The sequence below is a fragment of the Onychomys torridus genome, chromosome 1 (genome assembly GCF_903995425.1).
Source record: "Onychomys torridus chromosome 1, mOncTor1.1, whole genome shotgun sequence".
Lineage (NCBI taxonomy): Eukaryota > Metazoa > Chordata > Mammalia > Rodentia > Cricetidae > Onychomys > Onychomys torridus.
In genome coordinates this window covers 11,025,644-11,039,536 of record NC_050443.1, presented here as the reverse complement: position 1 = coordinate 11,039,536, position 13,893 = coordinate 11,025,644, and the positions used below count along the sequence as shown (strand labels likewise).

Here is a 13,893-nt window from a genome sequence, read left to right as displayed (position 1 = left end):
CAGGGGCCTCTGGTGACAGGTCCAGGCCTCTCCCTGCCCTTGCCCGGCCCCTGGCCTCACCCACACCAAGAACCGGGAGCACGGCTTTCTGTGCCAGTCCTCCAGTGCCCAGGGCATTCACCCCCACTCCAAACCGGTCTGTCCAGCCAACCACACTCTGGAGGGGGAGCCTCCCACCTCAGACACCCCAAGACAGCGAGAGTCCAGGCACATGTATAAATAGAAGATGGTTTATTCACACAAAAGGAAGGCTAAGGAGGTGACAGAGCCTCTCTCAGGCCATCTCTGGGTGGCTCTGCCACAGGTGCTTGTCCAGTGTGGCCCGTAGGCCAAATGGCACACAGCAGTGTGGGCACTCATAGCGGGTGCTGCCAGGCCCCAGACCGTGCATACGGCGGTGGCGGTTGAGCTTACTGCTTTGGGCACAGGCATAAGAACACTGGTCACAGGTGTAGGGCCGCTCACCAGTGTGTTTTCGCCGGTGTACTACCAGGTTGCTGCTGTTGGCAAAGCTCTTCCCGCAGAACTCGCACCTGCTCCCAGGCCCGCGGCTCTTGCTGGTCTTCCTGGGTGCTGTCTTCCCGCTCTTCACAGGGTCAGTCCTTTGTACTTTGCTGACAGTCAGCTTTGGTCCCCAGTCCACACCGCCTGGGCCTGCTTGAGCTCCATTGCCAGGGGCTCCTGGTTCCTGGACTCCTGCCGTAGCTGCCGCTCCAGCCTTCTCCACCTGGAGCGGGAGGGTGCTGGCTGGAACAGCTGCGTGGTGAGCTGGCTCTGGAGGGGCTGCCGGGGAGACGCTCCTGCTGGTGGCCGGGGTGCAGGGACCCCCCGACGCCTGCTGCTTGTGGGTCTTCTTGTGGCGGTTGAGCTTGCTGCTCTGCGCACAGGCGTAGGAACACTGGTTACAGACATAGGGCCGCTCACCAGTGTGGGAACGCATATGGACCTTGAGGTTGCTGAAGGAACTGAGGGTCTTCTTGCACACCGGGCAGGTGGGGCTCCGCCGGGCAGCACTGCTCACTGGAGGGGGCTTATCCTCAACCGGTGCTACCACTGCCACGGCCGATACGGCCGCAGCCACCTCCGCCAGGCCCAGCAGTGGGGACTCCGGGGTCTCTGATTCTGTCTGGTAGATGGATAGCCCATGATCCCACTGGGCATGGCGTAGCAACTTCCAGGCTTCACTAAACTGTCTACCACACCGCAGGCAACTCAGAGTCTTCAGCTCCTTGGATTCTGGAAAGGGAGGGGAAAAGGGGCAGGGAATCAGTGCTGGCCTCAACTGAAGAGGGCCTGCTGTTCCAGAGAAAGGGGAGGTCAGCAAGGCACCGGAGAGTCGGACAGGGGCAGATCTTACCACAAAACCTTGGAGCTGGGGCCTGGCACAGACAGGCCAGGCAGGTCGGCTAGTGTCTGTATTCCAAATTTGACATTTTCTCTAGACCCATGGGCACAACTACAGGATACTTCCCAGAGCCACCAAACCCCAGACAGTCCAGACCAAAGGCAAGCAGAAACCAACCCATCCAACTCAAGACCCTTCCTCCAGCTGTGTGATCCTGGACAAGACATCCTCCCATACCTGTTCCCTAATGTGAGGGGCCCCTTTAGGGCTGTGACCTCAAATAGGGAACAGCTGAGAGTTTTGGTCCCTATAAGCCCTCAAACATGAGATGAGCCTCAGATACCAAAATACCCACAGCTGAGTCAGGAGTGGCGGCTCACACCTTCCCCAGCAAAGGGAAGGAGGCAGAGGCAGGCAGATCTCTGAGTTGGAGGCCAGCCTGGTCTACATAGAGCCCAGGACAGCCAGGGCTATTTAAAGACCCTGTCTCAAAACAAAAAGTTCCCACAACTGACTCTCCAGACCTGCACTACCAGCTGCCTAGGCAAGGATGAACCCCTGTCTAAAATGTTAAACCCAGCAGTAACTCTCCAGACACTGCCTACTAGTCAGTCCTGGAGTGCTCAGTTACTCAGGTTAAATCCATCTCAGCCCCTCCCTCAACAAAAGGTGATTGAATTATAGACCCACCCTGTCCCAGCCCTTAATATAAATATTCTATTTCCCAAGTCCCAACGGAGCACCACATGAGCTGGGGGCTGGAAATTCAAGTTCCGATCCAGTCCCTAAATCCTGTGGCCAGGAGTTCACTCCATGGACCAACCACCAGTTAGCGTTTTCATCCCTCCATATGAGTATCCAACGGCCTGACCAGGGGCTTCCCAGCACTCAGCCGGGAGATCCCAGCAAAGGAACACGCCCGAAGCCCCGGCTCTGAACTGTCTGATTAGAAGGATTCAAACACAGTAGGAGTGATAAGATCCGTTCCTGCGGGCCTCCATCCCTCTCCCTGGGGCCGCTGTCCCCACCTCCTCCATGTCCCTCTAACAACCCTGGTCCAGCCACCTGGCCAGTTATTTCTGTCCGTGGGGAAGGAGAAGTGAAACTAAATTGAGGGTGTATGGCAAAACCCCGGGCCAGTCTTCTGGGCTTGGCCACACCTTGTGGGTGGCCTTCCTCCGCTACCCAGCCCCCGCCCTAGGACAGGCAAGCCAAGGCCACGCCTAGGTTCTACCCTAGGGGGAAAAGGGGAAGTAATGTTGCTCGGTGCCCCATCTGTCCACCTTAGCGCTCTCTCCCCAAGGCAGGAAGCCCAACCCTGGGTCAGAGGTGGTCACTACACTCGCAATTACTTGCCTTGGAGGACCTGACAGCCCAGTTTCTTGTGGTCCATGAAAGCGATGATGGCCTCCAATGGGAAAGTCTGCAGGCAGCGGCCGCAGGTCAACAGATCCGGGTGCTTGTCGGTCCAGGGCTGGCGGTCTGCAGGGAGGAAGCGGGTGGTGAGCGGTGGGGTGGGGCCCGCTAGAAGTGAGGGCTCCAAGGTGGAGAGGGGAAACCCGGAGGTCAGAGGCGAAGGCTGGGGAGGCCAGGCCGTCCCGGGGCCATCCCCAGGGGAGAGGCACCCACCGGAGGGTCCCGGTGCACATGCGGGGGCGAGGGCTGGGGACACCAAACCGGTTCCGGGGGCGAGGGCTGGGGCCGCCGGGCGGGCCCCGGAGCAGACGGGCACCCACCCGAGGGTTCCGATGCGCACAGGGCCCAAGACTGGGGACTCACCGCAAGGTTCAGGGCTCAGCGGTATCCACGGGGCACACGGGCTGCGCGCGCCGAGAGGGCGCGCGTCGGTGCCGAGGCGACGCTCGGTACCGAGGACCCTCGGCATGTTCACGTCCTTCGGCGACCAGAGCCCCCGGGCCACGGCCCCCGCGTCGCGCTCCGGCTTCACATCAATGACCAGCTCGGACGTCTCCATGTCGTCTTTGTCGGGCTCCGGGTCTACACGGCGCGGCACGCAGCCGGCCTTGCGGCGGGACATGGGGCGATGGGCGAGGGCGCAGGAGCAGACGACCCGCTCGGCGGCCGGACGCTCAGGTGAGTGGCCTGCGGAGACCCGCGCCGAACTTTTTACACGTGCTGGTCCTGCGGCGGCTCCGCCCATTGGGGGCGGGGCCTTGCGAGGCCAGTCGGCGCGGCCAAACCCGACCTCCTGGCCCGCTGCCCCGGGAGGGGAGCGCAGACGGTGCCGCCCCAGTCGGTCTCACCCGGGAAAGTGGAAAGAATTGTTCCCAAACCCACCGTAGCGCTGGTGATGCCTGAGGCTCGGGATGTCGCGCCTCCTACCCAAAGGGAGAAGTGGTGGGCATCTCTTACAAGACGGGAAGTATTCTAAGAAAATTTCGCCCTTTAAACCTTTTTCTTCTTTTGTCTTTTTCCCTAAGACAGATCTCTGAGACAAGCTGACCCCGAACTGTCTAAGTAACCAGTATCGGATGATGGCTTCGACCTTTTGATCGGGCCTCCACCTCTCCAGCGCTGGTTTTACAGGGTTACATCGCTACACCCATTTTATGTGGTGCTGGGCATCGAACCCAGAACTTGCAGTCTAAGGAAGCACTCTACCCACTGGGCTACATCCCCAGACTTTGCCACCCCATTTCTTGAGCACCTACAGTACCAGCAGTGAAAGAAACCATTCCATAATACTTATACCATGGAGATGGGGGGTGGAGCACAGCGAGAGGGAGCGGGCCACCACAGATGACTGTATAATATGGACCCTACCTCCACCACTACCCCCGAGCCTTCTGGTAATCCCAGCTACCCGGGAGGCTGAGAATCACAAATTCAAGGCCAGCTGGGGCTGTTCCATAGAATATGGAGTGCCATATGTGCTGGTAAGTGAGGAAAAATCAAGCTGGAAAGGGGACAGGGTTGCCCTCCCAAAAGGGCTTCAGTTTTCTCCCCTGTGCCAGGACTGAGCAAGCAGGGCAGAATGGAGACTTGGGAACGCAGTGGTAGCCAATGCAAATCGGCAATCTCAGCATATGAAATGTGGAAGCAGGATCAGCAGTCCAAAGCCCATTTCAGTCAGCTACATAGGGAGTTTGACTAGTTTAGGTTGCGTGAGACCCTGCCAATAAATAAAAAAAAAAAATTAATTTCTATTTATTTTTCTTTGGTTTTTCAAGACAGCGTTTCTCTGTATAGTCCTGACTGTCCTGGAACTCACTTTGTAGACCAGGCTGGCCTCGGACTCACTGAGATCCACCTGCCTCTGCCACCCGAGTGCTGGGATTAAAGTTGTGCATCACCACTGCCCCGATAAATTAAAAAACAAACAAACAAACAAACTGGTTTTTGGTGATGGTACACTCTATAACCACAGTGTTCCACTCCAGAATCAGAGGCAGGAGGATTGCCCAAGAGTTCCAGGCCAACTGGGATACCACCTAGGGAGGAGATCTTGTCTCAGTAAATAAATGTGAAGATCTGAGGTTTGTGAGGGAACTAAGGAGGGCGAGGAGCCTGAGCACTCAGGACTAACGGGAGTGTGTCAGGAACCTGGGGTAGGAGCACACCCAGAAGGGTCTCCTGGTGACTTTGAGGTCTGTTGGCTTCTCCTGGTACCAGGGGCCTGGAGGGTTTGAGGCAAAACAGAAAAATAACCATCTACCTCTGCTTTCTTCCAAGTCCCAGGCTACCCATTAAAACCAAATAAATGGCCAGCAGCCCTCTCTGCCTCTCTGGGGGGCCTCTGAAATAATTTCCCTCAGATAAGAATTTTCCCTGCTGCACTGTTGGAAGTGGCATTGACACCCTGCCCCACCTCAATCATTTATGAATTTCTCTTTCCTTCCAGGCACCCACCACAGCCTTACAGTAGGAGAACTGTTTGTTGACTGTTGTGTCCCGTCTGTGTGTCTGTCTGTCCATTGTCCGTCCCTCCCTGCCACCCACCCACCCAAGCTCCTGTAGGTTAGGGCCACCACGTAGTGTTCTGCCCCAGGTGTACTCAGACAGGTGAGTGAATTCAGAGGCTGAGCTCTGGAGTCCCTCATATTGTTATTCAGGCACGGACTCAAGTGAACTCCTGAAGGCCCAGGGCCTCCCGGCCAGCTTTGTAAAGTAGCCACACCCTGCTGAAGGCCTTGCAAATTACTCCCGATGACCTCCATCTGTTCCCAATTCCCTCTCAGCCTCAGTTCCCTAAACTCTTGAAAGAATTAGGAGATGCTGGACCTAGAGAGTCATCAAAGGTGGCTTTTATTTTATGAGATAGGGTTTCTTCTTGTAGCCCTGGCTGTCCTGGAACTCGCTCTGTAGACCAGTGTGGCCTTGAACTCACAGAGATCTACCTGCTTCTGCCTCCTGAGTGCTGGGATGGAGCTAGCTCCAGGACAGGCTCCAAAGCTACAGAGAAACCCTGTCTTGAAAAACAAAAACAGACAAAAATCATTAAATTGACTTGTTTATTATTAATCTATTTTTAAATGTATCTATCCCATCCCAAGAGAGCTCTGTGATTGCATATGCTACAGCATGCAAGTTGGGGGTGGGTCACAGGACAATTTTCAGGAGCCAGGTCTCTCCTTCCTTCCACTATGTGGGTCGAGGGAATTGCACTCAAGTCCTTAGGTTTGGCAGCAAACTTTCTAATTCACCAGTGCTTCCTTCCTTCTTTCCTTTCCTCTTTCTTTCTTTCTTTTTTTTTTTTTTCTTCTTTAGAGGTGTGAGGGTTAGGGTTGGTTTGCTGTTGTTGGTTTTTTGTTTGTTTGTTTGTTTTTGAGATCTATGTAGCCCTGGATGTCCGAAGACTCACTCTGTAGACCAGGCTGGCCTGGAACTCACAGGGATCCGCCTGCCTATGCCTCTCTGAGTGCTGGGATTAAAGGCGTGCACCATCATGCCTGGCATTTTCCTCCCTCCCTCCCCTCTTTCCCTCATTTCCTCTCTCCCAGGCTGGTCCCAAATTCACACCAATTCTCCTCCCTCTGCAGACACCCAATTTGATCACTGAGTTTTAAACCCTTTTAACTTGCTAACATTATACCCATGGCCCTTATTGTCTCCTGTTTTGGGGATGTAAGAGACCGGAACACAGAGCCCAGTGCTCAGCCCCATATCCTTCACCCTTTGTCTCTTTGGTAACAGGGCCAGCCTTCAACCTGAAATCGCTTGCTTCAGCTTTACCAAGTACCAGGTGCAATTGTAGCTTTTTTTTTTCTTATGCTAAGGATGGAACCTAGGGTCTTGTCATGCTAAGTAAGCCAAACTGAGCCTTGTCCCCAGTCTTGGAAAGATCTTGATTTATTTTTTTGAGAAAGAGTTTCTTTGTGTAACAGTCCTTGCTGTTCTGGACCTTGCTCTATAGACCAGGCAGGCCTAAAACTCACAGATCCGCCTGCCTCTGCCTCCTATGTGCTGGGATTAAAGGCGTGCCCACCACTGCCGGGCAATATTGGTTTGTCTATTCACTCACTGTTAGCCTATTTTACTCCCCCAAAACAAAAGAGAATGCAGGTTTTGAGAGAGCAAGACTGGAGTGTCCAGTTCCTAAATAGACCATCCATTCTTTCATTACTTTTTCTCAGTGAGAAAGGACTTTCTGAGTCTGGTTTGGAAATCCTCTGCCTTGGCCTCCCTGGTAACTGGGACAGGGACGTACCCCAGCACCTAGCTTCTACTTTCATGATTCAGTCAACCAATTTGTGGGGGGCACCACTCTTTCCAGGGATTTTTGCAGAGCACCTGTGTACCAGGCAGTAAGGGGAAAGCCACAGTCCTCCCCCTTTTGGGCATAAAATCATTTCTATCTGGGCTCATCAGTGAGGTATCACATTTTCACATTGCCCCATGCAGGGCCTCAGTAATTTTTTTGAGACAGGCTTTCTCTGTGTAACTGCCCTGGCTGTCCTGGATCTCACTCTGTAGGCCAGGCTAGCCTTGAACTCACAGAGATCCGCCTGGCTCTGCCTCCCGAGTGCTGGGATCAAAGGCGTGTGCCACCTCGGCCCCACAGTTTTTCTCACCTTGTAACCTAGGGTTGCAGGAAGGGCTAAGGACAAAAATGAATGACCTCTGTCCACCAAGTTGCAGCACACTGTAAACCGTCTCCTGGTATGTGAAGGCTGAGAGAATAATGGGGTGGGGGCAGTTTCCTCCTAGAGGGGAGGGGTGGGGCTAGGGGTACTTTCCAAGTGGCTGAGAGAAAATCTGCTTGTCTCTAAGTCATGGCTTCTTTTTTCCCTTTTCATTTCTACCCGAACTTGCCGCCTCTTCTTTCCTTCTCTTTTTTTTTTTTTTTTTTTTTGGTGTGGGGGGACACTCGCTTGCTGTATTTGTTTGTTTTTGCACAGACTGATCCTGAACTTTTGAAATCTTCCCGCCTCTGGCTCCCAAGTGCTGAGATCACAGCCGTGATCTCATTTCTCCTTCCTTTCTTTTCATTTTCTTTCTTCCTCTTTTTTCCTCTTCTGTCTTTCTTTCTTTCTGTCTTTCTTTCTTTCTCTCTCTCTCTCTCTCTCTCTCTCTTTCTTTCTTCTTCTTCTTCTTCTTCTTCTTCTTCTTTTTTTTTTTTTTTTTAGTTTTTCGAGACAGGGTGTTTTTCTGTCCTTTTCTTTCCTTCCCCCTTTTTCGGACAAGGCCTTAACTCTGAAGCCCAGGCTGTGAGGCCTGGAACTGTGACAATCCTCCTGCCTCACCTCCTGAGAGCTCTGGGGATGCCAAGCCTGGGAGCCCCCATGCATGCCCGACTTTCTGAGGATCCACTTCGTGCTCCCTGAAGCAGGCAGCTAAGACATCCCTAACTCGCAGGCTGGCAGAGCTCAGCGCCGGTCCGGCGACCGCCGAACACGTGGGGAAGCGACGGCGCGGGCGGAACCCAGGCGCGCGGGGCTCGGTGCCCACCCGGACCCGTGTGGCCACTGCGCTGGCGGAACCCAGGCGCTCCGGGCTCGGTGCCTGCCGGGACCTGCGCGGCCGCGGCGCGGGCGGAAGTGGGGCCTCTGCAGCGACGACCTGGGTGAGCATGCAGTGGCTTTGGGCTGTCCGCCCTGTCAGCCGCAGAGGATGGGATTGGAGCTGCGGGGAGGGGACGACCTTAGGGGGACTGTGATCCGAGGACCGGCGGGGTGGGAGGGGGCTGCCCAGGGGCGGGAGGACGCTGCCCTGGGGCGGGAGGACGCACTTAGAATTTGAAAAGGAGGACGCTGGGCGGACGGCAGGATTGAAAGAAAACTGACCTGCCCACGGGCGAGAGAGCAGATCCTGCCCTCCGGCTGCTTATTCTCTGAAAAGGCACCATTTATCGAATTTGCATGGAGACGCGGGCAGGGTGGGGGGACGGGCGAGGACAGTTATCTCATGGTGTGTGTGGACAAATGTGTACCTGTCTCCTAGCCTGGAAGCTCAGCCAGTTACTATCCTGATAACTTGGGGTGGACCTAATGCCCTCCGAGAGGATCCGTTCCTCTTTAACTTTTTTTTTTTAACCTCTCTTTTCTTTTTTTGAGACCAGGAGACTGGCTGGTCTTGAACTCACTGTGTGGCCTAGGATAACTTTGAATTTTCTGCCCCACCTTTCACCTGCCAAGTGCTGGGGAATACAGGCCTGCTTACCACAAACAATGCATGCTAAACTGTTGATAGAACCCCACTTTATGCTTACTGTATAAGTACTCTACCAACTGAGTTATAGTTCCAGCCTTCCCCGCCCCCATCTCCCGTCCACTTCCCTTGTAATTCAGGCTGCTTGTAGCAGAGACTGGCCTTGGTCTGTTCCAGGTCTCCATTGCCCATGTGCTGGAATTACAGGTGTCAGCCACCACGCCTAGCTCTGCTCTCCTTGAGGCCCCAAGGAAAGCCCTGTAAACTGTTGCCTCTTCACTGACCAAGGGCTTTGGGCTAACAGATTAGCCAGGCGTTGGGATGGATGGGTTTGGACTTTAACCTCTGGACAGGGAACCTGTGGATCAAGGGCTTCAAGGTCAGGACAGCAGGGAAGATGGGTAATTCTAGCCGTTCTTGCCTTCTAGACACTAGATGTACTCTTCCTTTCTTTTCTCAAAAAAAAAATTTTTTTTTTTTTTTTTTTTTTTTTTCCGAGACAGGGTTTCTCTGTGTAGCTTTGCGCCTTTCCTGGATCTCACTCTGTAGCCCAGGCTAGCCTCGAACTCACAGAGATCCTCCTGGCTCTGCCTCCCAAGTGCTGGGATTAAAGGCATGGACCACCACCACCCGACTGGATTCTTCTTAATGGCAGTTACTTATCCCCAGAATCATATAAAGCTGTGATAGGAGTAGACAAAGGGGGCTGGGGATGCAGTTCAGTTAGTAGAGAGCTTGCCTGTCAAGCAGGAGGCCCTGACTTCCATCCCTAGCATACCTGAAACTGAATGTGGTGAAGCAAGCCTGTAATTCTGGCACGTGGGAGGTCAGGGTAGGAGTGGTGGTGGTGGTGGCGGCTGCGGCGCACACCTTTGATCCCAGCACTCGGGAGGCAGAGCCAGGAGGATCTCTGTGAGTTCGAGGCCAGCCTGGGCTACAGAGTGAGTTCCAGGAAAGGCGCAAAGCTACACAGAGAAACCCTGTCTCGAAAAACACCACAAACAAACAAAAGGGCAAAAGAGTCCCATATGGTGTCACATCCTGTCCAGCACCTAGGAGATATGGTGCCTGTATGTTCAGGGTCAGCCTAAGCTACACAGCAAGACACTGTCTCTAAAATCATCTAACCACAACAGACAAAATTCCCTCCCTGGGGTGGGGGTGTGGGGTTGGCACAGGTTTTGAACAGGAGAGCTACAGTGTGGCGGTGAGACCCTGGCCTGTTCTCTGTTGGAGCTGTGTGTGGCTTTAACTCCCTCTACATTCTCCCTTAGCCTGGGCCATGCAGACCCCGCTGACCATTCCTGTGCCTGTCCCAGTCCTCCGCCTCCCTCGGGGCCCCGACGGCTTCAGCAGAGGCTTTGCCCCCGATGCACGCAGGACCCTCCTGAGGCCAAAAGTCCCAGAAGCTGAAGAAGGTCATAGTCAAGAGCCCCCAGAGTTGCAGGAGCAGCGGGCCCGAGCCACTCTCCGAGAGCGCTACCTCCGAAGCCTCCTAGCCATGGTGGGGCACCCTGTGAGCTTCACGCTACATGAAGGCGTGCATGTGACTGCCCAGTTTGGAGCCACAGACCTGGACGTAGCCAACTTCTACGTATCCCAGCTGCAGACCCCCATAGGTGTGCAGGCCGAAGCCCTGCTTCGGTGTAGTGACATCATCTCCTACTCCTTCAAGCCCTAAGGCTGTCTGGTGTCTCCCCTGTAGGCATTGCCGTAGTAGCCCAGGCCTCCAGCTGTTCCTGGGCCACAGAGCTCTTCACACCTTCTTAGACTTCCAAATCAAGCTCCAAGGAACTCATGGAAACTCCAAACCAGATACCACCTGGTGCTGTGTGCTGACAACCCCAGCTCTCAAGAGGCTGGCTGGGAAGATGGTAAATTCAAGGCCAGCCCGAACTACAGTGGGAGACCACAACAGACATTCTAGATCTCATTTATTAAAAGGAATGTTCTCTCTACCTCATAAAACTGAACTTTACAGAAATAGACCCCCGTGGCTAGTCCCTGAAGGATGGGGTGTGGAGGGGGGTTCCAAGACAAACAGCTGAGATGGGCACTGAAGAGCTTGCAAAGCTGAGCCTCCTGCCAAAGAAACAATCATCCAAGGAAATCTGGCTCTTGTTTCTTTTCTTTCTTTCTTTTTTTGTTTTTGTTTTTGGTTTTTGGTTTTTCAAGACAGGGTTTCTCTGTGTAGAACTCGCTCTGTGGATCCGCCTGCCTTTGCCTCCTGGAGTGTTGGGATTAAAGGCGGGGGCCACCACTGCAAGGCTCTTGTTTCTTTTAAATTTCATTATATATTTGTGGTGTTTTGCCTACATGGATGTCTGTTTCACGTGCATGCAGTGCCGGCAGAGGCCAGAAGGGGGCGCTAGGCTCAATGGAACTGGAGTTAGAGCTGTGAGCCTCACGTGGATGCTGGGAATTGAATCTGGATCTGCAAGACCAGCCAGTGCTCTTAGCTGCTGAGCTATCTTTCCCTCCCCATTCTTTTAAAGACAGAATCTGGCTATGTTGCCTAAACTGGCTTGTAATTCACAATCTTCCTGTCTCAGCCTCCCAAGTGCTAGGATTTCGGGTCAGGCTACCACTCTTGACTTTTCTGTTTATTCTTTTACCTGTGCCCCGTGGAGGATGGTGCCATATTGAACATTTTTGTTTTGTTTTAAATTTTAAACATTTAGGTGCTTTGTGAGTATGGGTGTCTGTGGAGGTCAGATGAGGGTGTTCACTCAGCAGGAGCTGGGGTTACAAACGTTTGTGAGCTGCTAGACATCACTCAAGAAGGGAATTCAGGTCCTGTGGAACAGAGTAGCAAGTGCTCTTAACTGCTGAGTTGTTTTTCCAGCCCCTGGAGTAGTGTTTAAAAGTTAGTGGGGTAAGGGAAGGGAGGGGGAACAGGTTGGTATGTAAAATTTAAAAAAAATTAAAAATAAAGTTAGTAGGGTAGCCGGCAATGGTAGCACATGCCTTTAATTCCAACACTCAGGAGGCAGAGGCAGATGGATCTGAGTTTGAGGCTAGCCTGGGATACACGTAGATGAAGTTCCAGGACAGCCAGGGCTACATAGAGAAACCCTATCTCAAATAACTGCCCTTCCCCCAATGTAGTAACATTTGGCAATTGCTGCCCAAAAAAAAGTTAGTAGGGCAGTTATCTCAGGCTGGAACCTCTGGGGCTCAGCTGTGACAGTGAGGGGTCCAGCTAAAAGCAGGGGATTGCACTGCTCCTGGTTCTCTGTTATTTTGTCTTTTTTTCCCCCCCAGAGCTGAGGGCTGAACCCAGGGCCTTGCGCTTGCTAGGCAAGTGCTCTACCACTGAGCTAAATTCCCAACCCCTCTCTTGGTTCTCTGGACAAGAGATCGGTCATCAAGTTATTTTGAGGTAGGCAAGGATGGCCTTTTAGCAGCAAGAGCCCTTCCCTTCCCTTCCCAGGTTGTGTCTCTCAGGCTCCCGGGCCTCTGGGCCCACCGCAAACAGCAGCAGGTCTGTTTTCCCAGGGCAGGGGACAGGGGAGTGGTGGCAGTGTCCACATGTCACTGTGTGATAGTGCTGCACATTGGCAGTTAGCATGAAGCTTCACCTCCTCGGTGTGCTCCAGCCTCCCTGTGATACAGTCTGTGTGGGTCACCTGTTTCAGTCCCCTGTTCCTAGAAATCTCAGTAGATGGTATCCAAAAGCAGTTCTAGCTGGGCATACAGGCACAAACCTGTAATCCACAGGGACATAGAAACAGGAACCAGAGTTAAGGACAGCCCTCCCTGCATAGCACATCTGGGTTACGTGAGAACCTGTCAACAAACAAAAACTAGCTAATGCCTTTTAGTTTAAGTTCAAGTAAATGAGGAGTGCACTAATTGTAGAGGCTTTGGGTACTTCTCAGGTTCCATGCAGCCCCCACACCGAGAACAGGAAATGTTACCTTTAGCAGTAGCCTCAGCTGCCATCCCTCAGTTCATAGTGACGCCTGCCAGTACCTGCCTAGCTCTCTAGTTGTCTTGGCAACGTTGTACTCGCCCCTCCCTGAGTCCCCTACTACGGTTTCAGTCCCTTGAGCTCGGGCCTGGTCTGTGATGGACTAGGAAGGCCAAGCGAAAGTACTGAGCCGAATCCTGAGCTATGGAATCAATTCCTTGGAGGCGTGGCTTCGGCCGCTCAGGTTTGGGTCAGCTGACTCATCTCTTCGGAATGTCTTCCAGTTTTGTTTTGTTTTCCAATCAGGTTCGTGAATACCCCTCGTTTGTTTTAACATTGTAATTTGCATTTGATACGAGTCTGACGAGACACAATGAAACTGAAGCCCGCAAATGGAAAGCCAGGGCCAGAGCTCTCATCTGCCAGCTTGTCACGTGGACATACTCACCCTATATTCAGCTCAGCCCCCCGGCCTTTCAATCTCCAGCCCTTTACCCGGCCCCAGCATTTGGCTTAACCCCGCCAGGGTCTCATCTATAGCGCCCGTTGATCTGAAGCTCCCTACGTCATCCAGCCGGGCCTCGAACTCGCAGCCTCCTGCTTCAGCTCCTCCAAGGCTAGCACTACAACAGGCGTGCCGCTACCGGGCCAGCAGGCAGTTGTCTTATCTTTTAGTGTCTCTGATCCTTTATTTGTATTTTCAATGTTCCTTGAGGATGCGTGTGTGGCGATCAGAGGGCAGTTTTGTGGAGGCGGTTCTCGCCTCCCGCTTTTACATGGGTCTGGGGGATCGAACTCAGACAGCTTTAACAGCTGACGGCCGTTTCGCAGGCCCGGGTGGTACGATTTCTATCGGATTCATTCCCGAATTACTTGGGATCCTGACGAATGTGCGGGAGCCTGAGTGTTGACAGCTGGGGCGAAAGAGGCGGAGCCTCGCGCACGCGCGCTGCTGCGGGAGCCGGCGTCCACCTGGCCCCGCCCCCAGCGTTCTGCGGTTCTGGCTCGGCAGATTCGCCGCTCACGT

At 53.6% G+C, this 13,893-nt stretch overlaps 2 protein-coding genes across 2 annotated transcripts; one reads left to right on the top strand and one right to left on the bottom strand.

Annotated features, from left to right (window-relative positions):
• Positions 1-216: 216 nt before the first annotated feature.
• On the bottom strand, positions 217-3,452 carry Znf296 (zinc finger protein 296). Its single transcript, XM_036183031.1, has 3 exons — positions 3,125-3,452; positions 2,702-2,827; positions 217-1,236 (listed from the first exon to the last, which is right to left on the bottom strand). Exons 1-3 carry the CDS (start codon positions 3,381-3,383, stop codon positions 275-277), a joined length of 1,347 nt encoding a protein of 448 aa, XP_036038924.1. The 5' UTR covers positions 3,384-3,452; the 3' UTR covers positions 217-274.
• A 4,595-nt stretch (positions 3,453-8,047) lies between these two features.
• Positions 8,048-11,120, top strand: Gemin7 (gem nuclear organelle associated protein 7). The gene is made up of 2 exons (XM_036183520.1): positions 8,048-8,369; positions 10,228-11,120. The coding sequence occupies exon 2, from the start codon at positions 10,236-10,238 to the stop codon at positions 10,632-10,634; it is 399 nt and encodes a 132-aa protein (XP_036039413.1). The 5' UTR covers positions 8,048-8,369; positions 10,228-10,235; the 3' UTR covers positions 10,635-11,120.
• The last annotated feature ends 2,773 nt before the right edge of the window (positions 11,121-13,893 follow it).